Genomic DNA, 20,789 nt, shown 5'->3' with positions numbered 1-20,789 from the left:
ATAAGAACCATTCAAAATATTTGATGAAAAATAACGACAATCCATAATAAACATCATGAATAAAAAAAAGTACTGAAGCCTTTAAAATACATATTTTAAGCAATTTTTATAATTTTTTTTTTATACATTTGAATATAAAAGTATGTTGAGCTTCATTAAACACGTTTTGTTTTCATTTCCAGAGTTAAGAGCGAGCAAACTCCTCGTTCTACCATTACTCTGCGAAATTCAAATTCGAAACGGAAGCAAATCGGATTGATTTTGTTGGAAGATGGAGCAGCTGCAATCGCAAGTTATCGAACACTTCGTGTGGAAAACCGTTATTTCCTCCAACGCTAACGCCCTCGCTTCCGTCCTTGTAGAAGCCACTTCTCACCGCAACCTCTTCACTTTCTCAGAAATTCTCTACCTCCCACATCTTCAACAGGTTCTTCATTCTTCACGATTTTCTCCGCACTGTTTGCTTCTAAAAGTGATAGTAGTCGATATGTGAAGAGAACTGGAAAAGCAAGACTGACTTGACTTCATAATTCTCTGGTGTTTTTTTATTGATTCAAGGCGTTCGTGTTCGCTGTGATATATTGCATTTTGGATGCAGCGAAATTGATCATGGTTTATGGCTAGTACTTTAAATAATAATAATATTAATACGAATAATTATTCTTGTTGTTGTTATTATTATAAACGCAGTATTTAGTTTCGGCGGTTTCTATTGCCATTTTTTGAGGCAATATGAAAATTTGTGTGACATTAGCTCCAAAATTGATCGTGTATTCCTGTTTTATGACGAACATTTTTAATTATTATTATTATTAAATAAATGCATAATTTATTTTAGGGAATTTCTGTTTTTCATTTTTTAGTTAATATGAAAATTGTGAGTAACATGAGAGTACTGTTTTTGCCATTTTTTTTTTCTGTGAAATAGTTCCTATATGTCCTGCTGTAATTTTTTCACTCGTGATTTCTCGCAGCTTAAAGCAACTGAGAATTCTGTTTATCTTGATATGCTTTGGTTTTTTGCATATGGAACATGGAGTGATTACACGAGTAAGCCTATGGATTTACTCTTATGTTATTTTTTCCCTCCCTACATTTATGATGGCTATTTGCGTTCCTTCGTTGTTTGTTTTTCTTTTCCAACAGTAGTATGTTGTTGATGTGTCAGATCAAATTAAATCATCCATCTTTTACTATTTGTTGACATCTTCATGGTGAATAATGAATTTTGAATTTATAATTCTTAATGTAAACACTGGACGTTGGCGACTTGATATGGGAAGTTGTAACTTTTATTAGATGATATGAAAGGGTGATTAAAAAATAAGGAAAACAAACGAGGATCATATGTTGACAACCAATATTAGTGATATTAACACATTTGATTACTTGTCATTATTTTTAGACTTTTATTTTATTGTTTTAGAATTCCTCCTTTTTGTGTTTTTATACTGTATTTGAATTTGTCCTACTTTCGGTTAGTTTATGTTTATTACCCTTGATATTAATTGGTAGTTCTTTTTGCCGTAAACAAATCTGCAGGACATTTTAGTTGCTAGTATATATTACAGTTTTTTAACGTCATTGCCATGTTTTTGGAATTGGCTGCAGCACCATCAAATATGGTGTGGTGGTTTTTTTATTTTTTACGTATTGCCTTGAACTCCCATTCTTTATTAACATCACTAGTTTATTAATTAATGCTTTAACATTCTGGGTTTATATTCCAGCTTTATACGAACATGTGAATCTAAATAGGCTTACTTAAGTTTTAAGCTCTTTGTAAATTAGGTATTTTTAAATTAGTTCCTTGTTATTTAGTCAAAAAATTTATATTTTTCAATTGAGTCTTGTTGTTTAATTTTTTTTTAATTAGATGATGTAACTTTTATCTTGTCTTATTATCTTGCTTTGTTGTCCATGTAAGAAATGTGAGATTTTGTGATTAATAAAACAAATAATGTTGTGAAATGTAGAACAGACTTTTATTGTTTTATATTAATCACAAAACTTTACATCATTTAAGACATGGAAGTTTAATAATTCATCTAAAAAATATAATGTATGTATGCTGGAACAGAAGCATATTTTTCATTTTGTGATTTGTCAGTCATAGCCCACTATTACTGTGCTAAGTTTGATGTATCCTGAATATAAGAAGCCTTTATACACGTCGTATTAGTTTCTACTTTGTGGTTTGCAAGGAAAACTCGTACATTTATCTTCATGTAATGATTTTGTTATTTTACTTTTAGCATCTCTGTTTCCTTATTAACTTATATGTAAATAAAAATAAAATATTAGTGTTTATTAAAATGTTTAAGTGGCTCGTAGGTAATGCTGGTCATCTTCCGCAATTGATACCTGATCAGATCCTCAAGCTTAAGCAACTCACTGTTCTTACACTGGCTAGCACGTCCGAGGTATTCTTCTTTTTTTTGGATCGGTGTGATATACGAGGTATTACCTATTAGACCCACTGTTATTGGCTATCTTGTGTTACTATTTACATGGATATTGGAGGTGATCACTTAACTGTTAGGAACAAATACTAACATTAACCATTATAATGTGAGAATGAGTGGTACATGACCTACTCTACCCAGATGACTTGCCTTATGGTTGTAAGTAATGTTATCAATGGAAATTCACGTATATATTTAGGTGAAAAATGAATTATTTCTATTGTGTCTGCCTTGTGATTCTCCAGCCCCCCTCGCCTTCGCAGTAATGTGCTACATCCTGAATTTAGGTGTTTATGCCCTGATGGTTATAATGCCTGTTTAGTTTCCATATGAATGTGGTGGACTTGATAATGGTGTCATGCTTTAATTTCTGTATTCTATTTGTTACGTGCTGGCAGACCCTTCTAATCTTCGTCATCCATTTTGATATATTGCATTTGCTAGACTCTTGACCAATGTGCGTACATCTTGTGCTCTTTAATACTCGCCTATTTTAGTGGTGCTCCCCATTTACCCTTAGATCTGTTATGTGGTTAGGTTTTGTGATAGATAAAGTAGGGCAAACTACGGTAAACAAGTTAGAAAAAAAAAAAGGCTAAAATTCATATTCATTCTTGATGCTCCTATATTTGACAGGAGTTTAAATAGAGAATTTTACAATTTCAAAAAGTTAAAAAAATTTTAACACATTAGATTTCAATTGGTTTCATTTCAAATTTATTGAATTTTAATTTTACTTTTTGAATTAAGTATTTCAATTACTATAAAAAACAAATTTATCAAATAAAAAAAATTACCACCAAATAATACTAGTGACCTCAATAAAAAATTTCTTACAAACATTTACAAAAAGTAATCATTATAAACTTCAACAACAGAAAATATTTGGTTGACATCCAACAAAAAATAGTTTCACCAACACTGGTCAAGAAGATTCAATTAGTAAATATGTTTGCCTACAATTGAAGATAAATAATCTCAACAATGTCAACCGCAAAAATAACCCTTATTAAAGTTGACTAAAAACTGAGTTACATTAGCCAAAAGTTAACTTCAATGGTGCTAAAAAAAGCCTTGGCTGACATCAACAGAAAAAATAGTGCAGCCATTGTTGGTCAAGAAAACCCTGATTACGTTGGTCAAAAAATAATCAAGACCTAGCTTTTTATTAAAGTTGATAAAATCAACGCTGATAAACATTAATTGAAAATAATCCCGGTTAACATCAACCAAGACAATTATTTGACCAGATTAAAAATACTCTTGATGTTGACAAAGAAAACACTCACTAACGTTAGCTAGTAAATAATACTAAGCAAAAGAGTAACCTCTGCAACGGTGACTGAAGAATATCCATGATCCACTTCAACGTGAGAGAAACACTCACCAAAAAATATTGAGAAAATAGATGTTTTAACCGATGACACTAACCTTGACTAAGCTAACAGCATCCTGACTGAAGTTAAGCTGACAGTGTACTAAGCTTCTTATAGCAAGGAAGACCCAACGGCCCTATAATATGTGCTACACTTATACCATGCAGATTACTACTCAATTATCCCTTTAGCCAAGAGGGCTTTTAGGCATGTCTGTGTTCTTTAAGGGCTTGCTATCATTTTAGTCATGATTCGTCCATGGTGTTTTGCTTTAAGACTATTTGAGAAATTAGTTTTCTCTTCTTTGGAGAATATATTCTTTTTAGTTAGACTTGGAGAATATCTTTCTATCAACTTTTGCTTTTTGGAGACTGAGCTCTTTAATTCTTGACATTTGTAATCAATTTTTATAAATGTTTGTTTATTTTTCTTTAGGTACTACCCTATGACCAACTGATGCAGGAGATAGATGTGACAAATGTTAGTGAACTTCAACATTTTCTGATTGTTGAATGCATGTACCCGGTAGGCATCATTCTCTTCAAGATAATATACTTCTGCTCAAACTCAAATGTGGTAATAGTAAGGGAATGTGCATTTCCGCAATTATTATTATGATTTTTATGATTATTTATTCATTGCTTTTATAATAAAACAATTCACTAGAACAGGGAGAGGAGTTCGGGGTATAATAACATCAAATCTTTCTACTGGAAAAAGGAGAGAGTATAACACACCTACTTTGCCGATATTTAATTCTTGTGCAAGAAAACATCAGCAAAAACCGTAGTAGTTTCATAAATCACATACAATCTGTTAAAGGAACTAATGGAGACGTTTGAGTATTATTCTTTGCAAGATCTTTTTTAGTACCTTTGTACAAGATCTTTGCATATAAAGGGAATTATTTGTGTTAAATACAAATTGGTGTTACAATCTAAGCAACAGCTAGTAGGGGATCTGAGAACATTGTTGCAATGGTTATGTGATTGATCTATTTTATACTGTTAATGCCTAGAGATACATTGCATGAAATGGTCTTCCTTCCCCCCTTTTTTTTGTTTTATAATTTTCATTTAATCCTCTGCTAATCTATTAATTCTCTTCTGCTACAATGATAAAATGCATTATAAATGTGAAATAAATATATTTATCATTACTTAATTTTACCTTTTCTTCTGCTAATTTTGAATTTTATCTGTTGGCTTATGCTATTTTCTTTTATAACATTTTCTGTCTAGTCATTAAGCAGAAGATGTAAGATAGTCATTAATAAGCTTTGTGGATTTCATCAGGGACTAGTAAGAGGAAAGCTGGATCATCTGCGACAATGCTTTGTGGTCCTAGCCAATCATTATCTATTATTTTCTAAAAATTTCACTTTTACTCCCTTTTGCTTTTTAATTTAATAAGTTCCGTATAGGAATTTAGTTGACTTTTTAGGGCCATTTCAGGTCCAGTTTGCTGTATGTAGAGACTTGACGCCTGCTAACCTTGGAAGTATGATACAGACACTCTCCAACTGGTGATGCATTTTTTTTCAAGTAGGAGATTGAATTTGATCATATGTCTGATTATTAGTATATTAACTACCTGTATGTGGAAAAAAGTAATTGAATTGCCTCATCTAATGATAAACATGGTTAATAAGACTGGATAGTGGTAATATCAGTGCAAACCTGTCACTTCACTGCCTTGTTATTTCGGAATATTGAATTTTGGAGTATGGCCTCTTTTGGAAATAGGCCGTATTCTAGTTTTCTCAGCATTCAAGATATGTTAAAGTTAGTTTCAACTTCCAATTATCAACATATCTCAAATTTTGTATTTTATAGAAAGCTTTTTGATTCTTAGGTTTTTGCTTACCATTTTTGTTTGTCTTGTTCATGGTTCAGAACTTTTCAAAACGGTAATTATGTACATTCTGATAATGTTTAGAATGTGATAGAGTTCCTCTCCTGAATACTACTGAAATATAATTTATGACTGGGATCCATAGGTTGTCTAGATCAGAAAATCTTCTTGTTTTACTTCAAGAGGAAATAAAATTGACTGATGCTAGGCATGAAATTGAGAAGCTGCGGAAGAAGTGTGTGGAAGAGAATCTACAAGAAGTAAAGAATAATCTTGTGAAGGTCAGTTGAGTTTATTTTCATACTTTCTTTTCTCAGCATCCTCTCCCTCCCTGATACAGATGAGAAATGTCCAATAAATTATTCCTTGCATGTAATTTTGATCTTGTATATAACTTGTAGTCCAATCCCATAATTGATGTATGTATCCTGTGGGAAGCAGGATAATTTGTATAAAGGGTTTGTTCTGGATGGCGTCTTTTCTTTAATTTAAAACTCAATTAGCAAACTTAGGGTCAAACCTACCAACAAATCCATTCTATAATTTTCTCCCATTTTTATTCTGGTGAATGCCTAGAAGTTTCATGTGAGATCATGATACATCTTTTTTTCATTGTTGCTGATTGTAAGTACCTATTTTGGTCATTCATTGGTGGAATTCTGACGGAGCTGGATCAGAATTAGTAAGAAAAGCGAAAATCTTATTCAAATCAATCCTCACATTGTAGCTCAATAGTAGGTAGATTCATAAACGGAAATGGTTATGACAAATTTCCGAAAAAAAAAATATATAACTCATCATGTATTGGATTTTGATACTTCGAGAGAGTTTTTGTTAACAAACTTTGACAAAGTCTTCAACAAACATTTATCTTCTCTTTCCAAACCATAATAAATTATTTTAAAAAAAATATTGATCCAATTGAATGGACATGTGGACATTGTTAAAACTTTATCAAAAAAAGTTTGTCAAAAAAATCTTTTTCCTTTTAATAAACCTTATGACTCTAATATTCTGTTACCGGTCTTTCTCTTTCTGATATAAACCTTCTTAATGGCTGATTTACTAACACGGCCTTTATGTTTTAATGGAACCAGTAAGTATCTGTTAAATATTACAAAATATTTGTACAGAATTTTTTATCTAAGGAGAAAAACTCAATCTCTTTATTAATTGATAAAAAACAAAAAGATAACAATTAGTTTTGTTTATTGGATTTGATGCCACTATTTCTCACTTTGAACAGGACTCTGTAAAAAATAACTTAGTAATCAAAATTGAACGCCCGGATTTGAGAAAAACGATATCGCTCTGCTGATTAAGTGTAGTTTAATTGGGTTGGTCAGTCAGTTCCTTGAATCTCTCCACTGTATATTTTTTTCTTTGCTGGATGGGGCAGTTTGGCTACTGGAAGATGTTTATGAGGAAAAGCGTTTATTATTACGAGGGAGGGAAACAAAATTGTGCCAGAAATATATATAGCATTCTAAGATACTAACTGTCTGCATAAATATCGTACCCAACCAGCCCTTTTATCTCTATTGACTTTAAATTTTGAGGGCAATTGTGTTGGACAAGGATTTTGCGTTATGCTTGTAATGAATAGAAAAAACACTCAGTTAAAGTTTTTAGCTATATATAGCTGCTGTATGCGGCATTCAACATCAAGAGTATCGTATACAAGGATTTGGAGTTTCATTTGATAATAATATAAAACCTTGTCTGCGAGACAAACTGATAATTGGCTGTCATAATTTATTGTGGGGATATGATGGTCGACATGTCTTTGTTACATTAAATGCATCTTATAGTAGTTCAGTTTCCCTCTCTTGTAGCTCTCTTTTAACGTGCGTTTACAATATACAGATCTTTTCTTTCTGTTGTGTTTTCTTTCATTTCACACTGTAAACAGGCCCGTCAAGAGGATGATGAAGTTCGCTACCAACTGCGGAAGAGGTATTCTTAGACAACTTTGCATTTAGCAGAGTCTGAGTATTTAAGAAATGGATAAAATATGTATGAAGTTAAAATTGGTCTCTAAGTTTCCGAATTTTAAAAACAGCGATTTTGGTCCTCGTATATTTTATAATCTGTGAATTTCCTACCTTCCATCTTTTAATGAACATAAGATATTAGGATGAAGAACAAATGTCCCCTAAAAGGTCCAACATTGTTACTTTAAAGTATATAATCTTGGGTAAATTTGGATAAAAAATTGTACGACACAACACGTGGCACTTTGATTAATTGTTTTAATAAAAAGTTATTGTTTATAATCTAACTCGTCATGACATCACCTTGACTGCAATTAACCTCTTTAATCTCCACATACAATATTTATTAGAATATAAGTTACAGACCCTTTCTCACCCTTCCCTCTGCAAAGGGAAGCTGGATATGTATGTTTTCTGTAGTATATATATTTCAAGCTAGAATGTAATTGACCTGAGCATTTTTTCTTAGATAAATAATTTTTTTCTCGTATTGTATTACTATAAAGCTTGGGAAATTTGCAGGAAGCGGCATATAACGTTTTGAACATTGCAATGGTTGAAGACGTTAATTGGATTGGTGTTTTAGTAGCTTGCTCACTTTTATTCTTGGCAAGCCTCAACTCACAATATATCTTTTAGAGACAAATCGATATTGAACTTGTCTACCACACCACAATAAGAGGCAAGAACAAGGGAAAACCTGTTATTTCTCCAGTTTTTTTTGTTTTTTGGAAATTGATGCTACTTATTGAGCCATTATAGTCGTCAAGTGTATGGTGGTGTGGCCTTTTCTTTGTGTTTGTAAATGGTATGTTGTTTTTTGTTTTGCATTGTGCCTCGTATGAACTCCCTCTTTGTGGATGTGCATCATTTTCTTTAGTTTTTGTTCAAATATTAATTTTAGAGGATGGAAATGGGAGACAATATGGAAAACTATGAGCAATAAAAAATGAAAAATAATAGACCAAAACAAGAGAATTTTATTTTATTTTCCTTTTAAAAATTAAGAAAGAGTATTGAAAATAGATTTTAAACTTTTTTTTTTTAAAATATAAACAATCAAACTAACTACTCCCATGTTAAATTATCTTTTTACAATGATACGGAACGTTGATTTTCGAAAATTCATAGAAAAATGTATTTTGAATGGTACCAAAATATACAGGAACATTACAAACAATGACAATATTTTCTTAAAAAATTAATGATTGATATATAACTTTGAGTTTTAAAAAAGATGTACTTAGTTTGTCTATTGTTTAACCATATTGCTATCACATATTCTTTTATCATTTAAACCTTTGATTAAAATCTATGCTTTATATTTATTTAATAAACTTGAATTGTTTAAATTGACCCGAGTCTTCTGGCTCTGTCATGATAGAGCACTACTTTAAAACTACACTTCAATGGTCAACATATCTTAAATCATCATGAATAAGTAATTTCTTTTTTCAATTTTTTTCATAAACATGTTTTTCATTAATAGATCTATATTTTGGTCAACATGTGTGTTTCTTCTTTCTCGCGTTTTCACTCCACCGTCACCATGTTCCTTTGCTTTAGTATTTTGTGGCAAGATTGTGCTTGAGAACTTTGTTCCATGTTTCTCGGAAGGTCAATGATTGCCATGTGAATGAGAATGGAAATGGCAACCAGTAATAGTCACATTCCAATTGATTACATTGAAAGACATATACATATTCATTTATTAATCTGTTTTCTATCCTTAAAAAATATGATTATATATATAATTTAGCAATTGTGATGTTGAAAGCTTTTTTATTGCCAAAAAAACTCAATTTCACAATCTGCTTAAACATAATCGAGACACTACTGAACTCATTTGCTTTTGACGAAGTCAGATTTATCTTTCACGAAAACAAAAATAATTATTGAAGAGGACTAATATTAGTACTAAATGAATTTTAATTACATTAAACTTAAACAAAGCAAGAAAAAATAGCCAAGCTTGGTAATATTGGATTGGAGAAGAATAAACGAAGAAGTCGTCAAGTGCTCTAATAATTTATTTATCAGAAAGTAAGTAATCACGGTGCCCTTGTAAGTTTTTTATGCAGAAATTTTGTGAATATATACTGACAAATTAATTCGAATAATTGAAAAAACATGATTTGCTTAATATTTAAATGTATAGGTGAATGGGGTTTTGAGGGTTAGCTTGTTGACCGCAAAATATATTTATTTTATTTTTCTTATAATTATTAGATGATAAATAATTATAAATGATTAATTAAGATAAAATTGCATTATATATTGGAGAAGTTTTAGAACAAACAGGAAAGTTTCTCACTCACATTTGAGAGATATAAAATTCGCTTTGAGGGTAAAAAAAGTTGTAGGTTCAAGTTTTTGACAACTAAAAATTAACGATTAACATTTATCAATTAATAAATATATATATATATATATATATATATATATATATGAAAAAAATAAAGTTATATACTTCTATTAATGTCCATAATTTTAATTTTATAATAATAGTAGTAGTAATATGAACTTGTATATTTAAAATAATTTAATTATAATTGTTTTAAAACTTTTACTGTAAAATTTATTTATTTAACTATTTACAATAGTCTAGAATATATTGATTATGTCACAAAGCATGTCTTAATAAAATCTCAAACAATTCACATAATTATTAACAACTATTTATATTTTATCTATTATTTAAAATCAAATTTGAAACTTATATAATATATATATATATATATATATATATATATATATATATATATATATATATATATATATATATATATATATATATTCTCTTGTTACGGCTACTTGGATAAAATATTTAAAATATACACAAATTTAAACATAAATGTAATTAAGAAAATAAAGATCTAAAGATTTTAAACTAATTCTTAAAGTAAAATTTAAATAAATAAAATAAAATAATTTATATTTATATTTATATATGAATAGGGATGTTAACCATCATTTCTAATTAACTCAACATTAAATATTTAGCATACTTGATTGGTCATTACGTTCCTTTCTCCATTATGCACCTTATTTATGGTTAGGTCATTACATCATCATTAATGAACGTATAATTGACGAAAAGATAAAATGTCTATAATTTTAAAATTTTATGGTTAAAATTGTAAAAATATTTACAACAGTATAAAATTTTAATGATGAAATTTGTAATTTAAAATTTAATTTACATTTCATGCTGAATTGAAAATTGCCTTGTATCGATCATGTGAGACATCAATAACAATTTAATATTGATTAATAGAAAAGTAAAATGTATATGATTTTAAAATTTTGATAATAAAATTTGTAAATTCAAAATTAAAAGTAAAACTCACAAAAATTTAAAATTCTAATAGTAAAGTATGAAATTAAGCCAACTAAAATTTTCACTTAAAAAAAGTTATTTATAATAAATTAGCTGAAATATGTACATACATGGCTCGCAATTAAGAGATGTTTCTGATCATCGGAGAAAACTGGTGCAAAAGTATAATAGCTTATCATCCTCATATTAGAAACTAAATTAAATATTAATGATAATAAACGAATAACCAATGTGAAAAACAAAAAACTACTTTGTTTACATTTATTAATATTTAAAGACTGAATTAACTATGTTGGCTATTTTAACTAATATTATAAAAGTAAAATTGAAATTTTAGTTTCTTTTAATTTGAAATTTGGTTTAATATTCAATTATATATATTTACATTTCAGTTAATTTAATTTTTCTTTAAAACAAATGTAAAATCAAGGTTTGAACTAAATTGCAAATCTTTTACAGGATAAAGACTAAAATTGTAAGAGAGAGAGAGAGAAACAAGATCATGGATTAAGAATTAAAAGTGAAGAAAAAACATAAACTCATCTATGTTTTTTTCTGTTTTTGAAAAATGGGGTAAATATTTTTTTTAAAACAAATTTAAGAGACTAAAAATGAGTTTTTCTAAATTTGAAAATCAAAACTACAATCACTTTACATTTCAAAAACTAAACATATATTTAAACCTTTAATATATAATAAAAACAACACTGAATGTTCTAATGATATGAGATCATGCCATGCGTGTGCAAAGTCTTATTCTATCCACACCATGTAATAAATTATGCATAGTTTGTTTTCTCCCTTGATTCTAGTTTTCTCGTGCAGAAACGTATCTAAAATAATTTGGTAGGTAGTTTAACTACTATGAAAACGTTGACCTTCTTCCATTCAACTATGCATATAAGGTACATGCAAAAATATTATTGACTCTAAATTGAATAATAGAGTAGTCAAAAATCAATGTAAACATGAATACTAATATAACCTTGTATTTGACTTGACCACTGAGGCCTATCTCCTCACATGGCTTGGCGTCATAAATTAACGTACCTTCATTTCATCCACCATTAAAGGACCAACCCATTTAAATTTAAAGATTAAATATTTTTTTTTCTCTTAACTTTTAGTAAAAATTGAAATTGGTCTTTTTTTTTATAATTTTGACTAAATATAGTCTTTAAACTTTATAAATGCGTGAATTTAATTCTTTCAATCCATTTTTGTTAAGTTTATTTGATGTTTTAAATATATTATTTGTGAATGTTAAGATGAGTAAACTTATGAGTAGTATCCATGATTCTTATATGTGATACTGAATGGAATTTAGAGAAGTGACACTAATAATATGTGATAAATGTGATTATTTTCAAAGAGAATATAGATAAATTATCAATCATTCATAAATAGATTATTTTGGTTTGACCTACTTTTTTATATTTTTTATAATGAATAAAAGTAAATTTGAATGAATGGGATGAATTAGAGATGACAAAAAACATCCGTGTTCGTGTAGGTAAACATCGTTCTCTTTGAAAATAATCACATTTATCACAAATGAGTGTCACTTCCCTAAATTATTAATCATTCATAAATAGATGAATTTGGTTTGACTACCTTTTTTATATTTTTATAATGAATACAATTAAATGTGAATGAATGAGATAGATTAGGGATGACAAAAATATCTTGTGGATATGTGCGGATAAAATCCGTGACCAATAGTTAATACTTGCAAGTATTTGATACCCGCGAATAGCAGGTAGTAGATATTTTAATATTCGTGGATAGTGGATAGCAGATATTTAATACCCGTTTATAAACGAGTCGGGAGCGGGTATCAACTATCTATACATGTACCCGCTACCCATAAAAAATTAAAATTAAAATTATGTTTTGTTAAATTAAATTTAATATTTAAAATTAAAATTTAATTTATATTTTATTAGATTAAATTTAAATTTAAATTTAATTTATTTAAATTTTTTAACTTTATTTAAATTTAATTTTAAATATTTATAAAATATATTTTTTAAACATTTACATGTTTTAAACGAATATCAACAAATAACAAAACGGATAATGGATAAATTTTTTTATTATAAATAGACATTATCCATATCTAACTTAATATGCTATCATTCAAATAATAGATGATAATGGATAAAGATAAAAATCATAATTGTTAAATTTCAACAATAGGAGAAAAAAATATATGCATTACTAGCGAGGAATAGTTTTGAATTGTCGGTCACTAAATAACGTGATAAGTCCACGTAATGATTAGAAATTTTGACTAAGAAAATATTTAATGATTAAAATATAAAAATTAAATTAAATTGCAAAATATAAAATTAATCTTTTTAAAATATAGAAGTAAATTAAATTTATAAAAGAATTGCAAGGAATTCCTTACAGATTTATCCTAACATATACATATCCAGTAAAAACGAGTTTAAACAAATTTTAGTGTATTTATAAGTGAATATTTCCATTCGTTGTAGATCGGTGATTGGTGAAAGTGATTTTAATGCATGCCTACCCTATTCTCCGGCGAGTCAAATTGCATATATAACCTGCGTCTTTATTTTATGTTTTATGTTGACTCTGTTCACATGCTATCACGTTTAAAGTATTTTGTGAAATAAATTTATCGTATTATTTAAATTATTTTAATTTTAAAGAAAAATTGTGTAGTGATTAAATATGGATAGCATTTGATTCTTTTTTTTTTATTTTAAATCAGATGTAGGGATGAATATATTCTTCAAGTTCTCATCTCATTACTTATTCCTATATAAGATTTTATTTATTTGTTCTTAAATTACTAAAAAAATTATAATTCTTTCAAATCTTACAAACTTAATTATTCATTTTTTTAATAATTATGTTTAAAATATTTATTGCATTTTATGAAATACCAAACTTCAAGTTTATTAAATAAAATATTTTTTTATAATGATTTGATTATTCGCATTTTTTTAATATCTTCATTTATATACACAATTTCAATTTTTTTTAATATGATTTCAATGTAAATATTAATAAAGGAATTTGTATTTAATTCAATCTTATAAAATCAAGTTAAGACATAAAGATTACACTTCATTTATATATAATATAATCTTAACGAAAAAACCTCCCTTTAATAAACATCTCAAATGTACAATATATTATATATAAATAGGTTAACAATAATTTGATAATAATGGTATAATAACTTCAAAAAACTTAACTAAAATAAATTATAAATAGTTCTTAGAGGTTTTCAAATATTATCAATAAGAAAGTTTTAACATATAACATTTTCATAGTGAATACAGATGCATAATACTTTAAATTAAATAACAAAGTAATTTAATTTCACACTCCAAAAGGTCAATTTTGAATTCACCCTTAGCAACAACGTGAATCGAGGTATATATATTTACTTTTAACTTTTTGAAAATTTTAAATTTGGTATAAATCTAATTTTGATTTAAATAGAAAACTTTTTTTTATCAAAGTACACTTAGATATGTTTTTAATCACTGTAAAAAAAATTAATTCCAATTTCTGTAAGAAAATTCTTTTGCTTTCAGTCTTTTTAAAACAAAAAATTACTCAAGTTAATCTTTAGTATTACATTTACACTCATTAGATCTGTTTATGTGTTGAATAAAAAGGTCAAATTAATGATGATATTAATTAGTGTTATAATATTAGCATCTCACGTCTTCAAATAGTTTTCAAGATTCATAAAATAATTATTCATATTTATTTATTTTAGAATGAATATTAGAGTTTTAAAATAGTAATTTAAATTTTCGGATGGATGAAAATAAAATATCAAAGGAGTTAAAAATTGAGTATGGTTGTCGATGGAATAAACTCAGTGTTCCTTTAATTAATAGCGAAAACTTTGAAGATTTGATTTGAACATTTCCCCTTGTTATGATTGCACATGGAGAAAGATATGTATTGGTGGAAAGTCTAAATATTCTAAGAAGAAAATTGATTTTTTAATAATATTTCAATTTATGTTCTTAAGTTTTCTGAATTTCTTCTTTAAATTTCAAACAATAAAATATTATTTTAATTCTTTTACCTACTATAATTGATAGATCACGTTAATACATTAGTTTTTCCACAATTTTTTTCTTTTTTGAAATGTGTTCCGGTCTTATCAAATTGGATTCAAATTTAGAAAAACGGCTTGTCAAAACTTTCGGCTTAATAAGGACATATGCTACAAACAAACCCTATCACTAACTTGTTAGTTATGAGAAAATTATTAACAGTTTGATTGGATATAATAAAGTCTTTAGATATAACTTACTTTTATAAAAATGTGAAGTTTTGTGATAAAATATGTTATTGGAGTAAATTTTTTAAGAAAATAAATTTTGTAAATTTGCGAAAGTAATTCAAAATAAGAACTTTCACGTTTTATTTAAAAAATTTAAATTGAAAATTCTTGTTATTATCTTTCTTTCATATTTAAGTTTTACATAGTTCTTATATTGTTTCTCTCATTTAATTCCAATATTATAAAATCAATATTGGTTAAAGTGTCATTGACCAATTTTATTAAAGTGTTTGTCAACTATGTGATAATTAATATTTTGTCTAATAAAATTTTGTGGATCTGAGTTAAAGTTTTCGATCAGCTCATTTGTCTTAGTTTGTCTCTCACTAGCTAATAAGATGGAACAAGCTCACTAATTTATAGGATGGAACAAGTTGATCCCGTGGTCTGTTTCTTTTTCAAAATTAAAATTAAAATGCAAAAGTAATGTGAAAGATTGATTTTTCTATATTATATTACTCCAAGAAGAATGTAAATGTGTAATAATATTATAATTTAAATTATTAACACTAACAAATTAAATTTTAATTATTAATTATAATAAAATAAATTAATATCTAAGTAAAATAATTATTTTAATTTATAATACATTACTTAATCAATTAAGAACTTAAAAATATTTATATGATTAAATATTATTTTAATATTATATATATATATATATATATATATATAATAATTAAAAAAAATTGTCGGCTAACATGTCAATTGTAACGTCCCAGAAAAAATAGATAAAACCTATTTAATAAGAACGTCAATACATAATATTCAGAGGGTATGAAGGTTTGGAACATGAAGTACTCCGTACTCCGACATGTCCATAAACGAAAAAGGGTCCCACACGGCCCAAACAGAAATACACTAAAAAAACAAATGATTGTACTAGGTCTTGTTCAAGCAAGGAAATCAAGGCTAATAAAATCCTTCAGCGATGGGCCCCATAGTGGCCTAGTACCGTCCAATCCATCAAGACGTAGCATTTCCATCACCGTTACCACTGCCAGGAGTCCTCCCATTTGCTCACATCAATAGAATCGATGATCATCGCAATAGGAGAAGAACCACATACAAGATAACCAAACAACAAACAAGGGTAAGCTACTGTACAAAATTCTTATATCACGACAGTCAACATGCAAATCTCAAAGTCAAACATGAACAACAAACATTCACACATGGATTACCAAAATCAATTTAGACTCCCAAGACTTGACTATCCGGATACGCATAATGAGGCACCACCACGTGACAGTGGAATTATGTCCTAGCAATGAGGCGTCACCGCGAGGCCTTCGCGGAATTATACCCTTACAAGAGGCACCACCACGTGGCCTTCGTGGAATTACGCCCTGGCCCTGAGGCACCACCACGACATGTGCGTGGAATTACGTCCTTATGTTGAGGCACCACCAGGGACTCCTCTTACGAAGGTCCATGGGATTACGTCCACCCGATGAGGCGCGACCAAGAATCTCTCACTACGAGAGTCATGAAATTACGCCCTACCCACACTTTATACATGTTCCATCCACTAATCAAGAATTTCCCATAGGAGTAATATCATGTATAAACAACAAATCATACAACTCATGCTTCCCTATTCATATCCAACAAAGTAACATACCATTTCCATCTCAAACTCATATATTACCATGGCATCATCACGCAACCCCTCAAGTACAACAATTAGACCAGACAAACAAGCCACCACAGTAAACTATTCAACGAAAACACCCAAACCTGCCCGCGGTCTCGCCCAAGCTAACAGATCTCGCCCAGGCGAGAAGGACCCTCTCGCTCAGGCGAAACCCTTCTCGCCTAGGCGAGAGCGCGATAGGGAAACAATGGGTTCTGCGATGTCTCGCCCAGGCGAGCCCCATCTCGCCTAAGCGAGCCTGCACCTCGCTAAAAAAGAAACCAGGTCGTCTGAGTGACCGCTCGCACAGAAATGCTTAGGCGAGCCTCTGTTAGTCTCGCCTAGGCGAGGCATGCTCGCTTGGGCGAGAAAACCAGTGCCCGCCACTGCTCATTCACACAACAGACATGCAAACACCAAATTCAAAGACCACAACGACATTTTCATCAAATCACAGCAGCACACAGTACACAGAATCACACAATAATATTTGTGTAAGCTAAAAACGACTAGACGCACGGACTCTAGCTTCCCTTACCTGGAAAAGGGCTTATACGAGGCCTCAACACCAACTGCGAAGAGCAACAGTCTGAGAAGCAGTCTCAGAAACTGAAAGGACAGCGGGACAACGAAAGAACAAGGTTACTATGGAACCCTAAAAGGAAGTACACGAAAAAGAGCTTCAGGGAGTACAGATACAAGCTTAAGAAACACTTACATGGAGCGAAAGACAAAACTGAGCTCGCGAAATCTTTGGCCAAGATCGAAGTCAAGCCCTTGCAGAGCGTTCTGGAAGGAAGGGGCAGCGTTTAAGGTTCTATTTTTGCAAGAATGAGTCAGAAATGGAAACCCTGGCAGCTTTAGGGCCTTAGCACCCTATGGGCCAGCCTTTAGGCCCAACAGATTAAGGTCAGCCCTTAGACATTAGGGCAGAAAATAAAACTGGGTCTTACATCAATCCATCAACTAGTTAATAATTTCAATTTGTTTTAATATGATGGACCGAATTGGTCTATTTTTTCACTGTTATTAGATGTCAATAATTTAAATTGGAGTTTTTACAACTTAAAACTCCACAAAGTTCTCATAAGGGTAACTCAGACTCCTATCAAAATTCATGTCTTCCTTGCATTATAAGTACAATATTTTTATAAGTAAAATAATGTCAAATTCTAAATTCCACGTCAATTCTTATTAAGGTGTCTTTAATGTCCACATTATATTACCTTTAGTTCCTATTAAATGCATCATTATTTTCCACCATGAAAACATGAATTATTTCCCTTCTTGTAGTTTTTTTTTTCTTCCATGTTACTATTCAACATCTTAATTGAAAGTATAAAGAAAATTGAAAATTATATTAACGCGTTAATACACACTCACACAAAAATAATTGATTATTGTTAAACAATCATTCTACTCAAGCACAACCAAGATTATAGTTAATAATTATTTGCCTCGCTCAATGAATTAAGTACATGTTGAAATTTACTTAGATAAAATTCTACTCGTTTAGCCAAAGACATCAACACAATAATGAATATTGACTCATCCAACGAAAATTCTACTCATTCAGGGAATCACCACTAGAAGATTTTATAAAAAGAGTTTTTCTGAGTGAGAAATATGACTCATCTAACTACTCCAAAGACTAGGATGGGCTCACCCAGTGAGACTTGACTTGCTTGGTGACTAATCCTTTGAACTCTCAAGTTTTTCACAAAAAACTAATTTCGCACAAGATATTGGCTCACCAAACAAACCAAAACAACGAAAGTCTTACTTAAAGACTCGCCTAACGAATTTTAACTCACCCAACAAGTTTTGGTTCACTTAGCGAGTCTATATAAATCAGAACCCATTAACAACTTATCAATTCATTAATTTGGTCTAAACTAGGTTTTTTCTACTCATTTTAAGTATCTAACATGTCATTTTTAGTTTTAAGATAACATTCAACTGAACCAATTTGACTAAATTGATATATTACAATCACTCAATAACGCACTAACACAAAACCTTCAAATTAGACTTTTCATTCAATTTTCAAAATCTTATCCATTTCCATTCAAAACAATATCACCATGAAGTACTACTTAAAACAACAAAATATGTTTAATATGCGATCATTTCAATTTCCAGAAATACACACGTTCAATAATCTAAAGAACCTGTACAAAAATCAAACTCATTTTGAACAATCTCATCAAAATCAACTACTCAAAACATACATTAAAAAAGTGCATTCATCAAAATATCAAGTCTAGAGACCACATCACTCCTTACAAACAAATCATCCCATTTAAAATGCTTATCACCAAAATTATCAACTTCCCTTACCTACACTAAACTCTATGACTCTATCATAGCTCCAAGAGTTTCCACTGTCATACCATATAATACTTGTACACAAAAAAATCATATCAACAATATAAACATACTCTAAGAGAGGTTTATCTTAAACCCTATTGAGTCACATGCATGTAACCTAGTACTCATGCATGCAAAACTTTTAGAATATCTCACTTAAATGGAATATAAAGATGAACTTATTCCGATGAAAATTCTATTATGTTAGAATTAGTATATTTTATCTTAAAAAAATATACTATGATTCTTAAAAAAGATCAACCACTTCATCAATATTTAAAGAAGATTAAGAAAAAAGAAAAATAGTTTTAAAGAAATAACTATTTTCATACTTAAATATTTTTATTTATTTATATGTTCAATGTTTTAATAATAAAATATTTAAACTATGATTATGAAAAAAAAAATATATTCTTACTTATTTTCTAAATCCTTGAACAAATATATATGTAAGCGATTATAATATATTAATATATCATTATTTTTGTTAACTTATATGACAAACTTATTTGATTTATAATAATTATTTTAAATTATATTTTAATATAATTTTAATTATTTGGTAATATGAAATTTTTTAAATTGATAACGTATCATATTAAAGTGAAAAGATTTATATCTTCCACAATATATTATATACGATTGTCAAAAGATGAATAATATGGCTAAATAACACCGAAATAATTCACGGCATTTATTAATAGTAAACATTATGCTTTTTAATCACTATTTTACTGATTAACACTTGTTTTATTTTTTATAGTTTGGTGGTGATCTAGCCAAGTTTTTAAGTTTAATTATATACAGTCTTAGTTCTAGTAACTTTTTACTCTATTATTTATTTATGATAAAAAACATTTTACCCAACATGAAATTTATAACATTAGCCCATTTAAATTATTATTTTTAACGCAACTTATTTAATAAAAAAGTAATTAAGTAAGGACTATTAATTAACATAGTATATTTAAAACATTTTACAGGTTAAATTATATTAAAAATGATTAAGTCTAATTTTCAATAAGATTATCATTAATAAAATTACTTTGTCATAAGTTCTGGTTTGACTTTTAAATTATTAAAATAAATAAATATGGTTTTTCTAATTTTACGTTAATAATTTTATGTATTAAATGACATTTCAGTTAGCATTTAGATTATTTATATTAGTCTACACATTTCAATTTAAATATTATTTAATATATAAAAAAATTTAATATCTTCTGATTAAAAAAATTATATTTATTTATTTTAAAATTTAGATAAAAATATATTAAAAAAATGAATTCTAATTCTACGTTTAAAGTTAAAGAGTACAGAGGTGTTGACCCTAAAGAAAATGTTTATTAGTTGATAAACTTTGCAATTATTTTTTATAGAAGAAACCTCTGCTACTAGACATAGACGTT

General features: G+C 28.7%; 1 protein-coding gene across 8 annotated transcripts; it reads left to right on the top strand.

Annotated features, from left to right (window-relative positions):
• The first annotated feature begins 157 nt into the window (after positions 1-157).
• LOC114183955 (COP9 signalosome complex subunit 7-like) lies at positions 158-8,556 on the top strand. Of its 8 annotated transcripts, none has more exons than XM_085672988.1 (9): positions 159-427; positions 975-1,050; positions 2,335-2,423; positions 4,277-4,366; positions 5,083-5,181; positions 5,296-5,366; positions 5,841-5,976; positions 7,562-7,651; positions 8,212-8,556. In XM_085672988.1, exons 1-8 carry the CDS (start codon positions 272-274, stop codon positions 7,601-7,603), a joined length of 759 nt encoding a protein of 252 aa, XP_085529114.1. In that variant the 5' UTR covers positions 159-271; the 3' UTR covers positions 7,604-7,651; positions 8,212-8,556. The 8 variants fall into 8 exon arrangements, 3 of the variants coding, with proteins under 3 accessions (XP_085529114.1, XP_085529113.1, XP_027926963.1); XM_085672987.1 differs by having other exon boundaries at positions 161-427; positions 7,608-7,651; XM_028071162.2 differs by having other exon boundaries at positions 162-427; positions 5,137-5,181; positions 7,608-7,651.
• Positions 8,557-20,789: the final 12,233 nt, after the last annotated feature.

This window comes from Vigna unguiculata, chromosome 5 (assembly GCF_037176805.1).
Source record: "Vigna unguiculata cultivar grain cowpea cultivar isolate G323 ecotype 2 chromosome 5, ASM3717680v1, whole genome shotgun sequence".
Lineage (NCBI taxonomy): Eukaryota > Viridiplantae > Streptophyta > Magnoliopsida > Fabales > Fabaceae > Vigna > Vigna unguiculata.
This window is presented reverse-complemented; position numbering and strand designations above follow the sequence as displayed.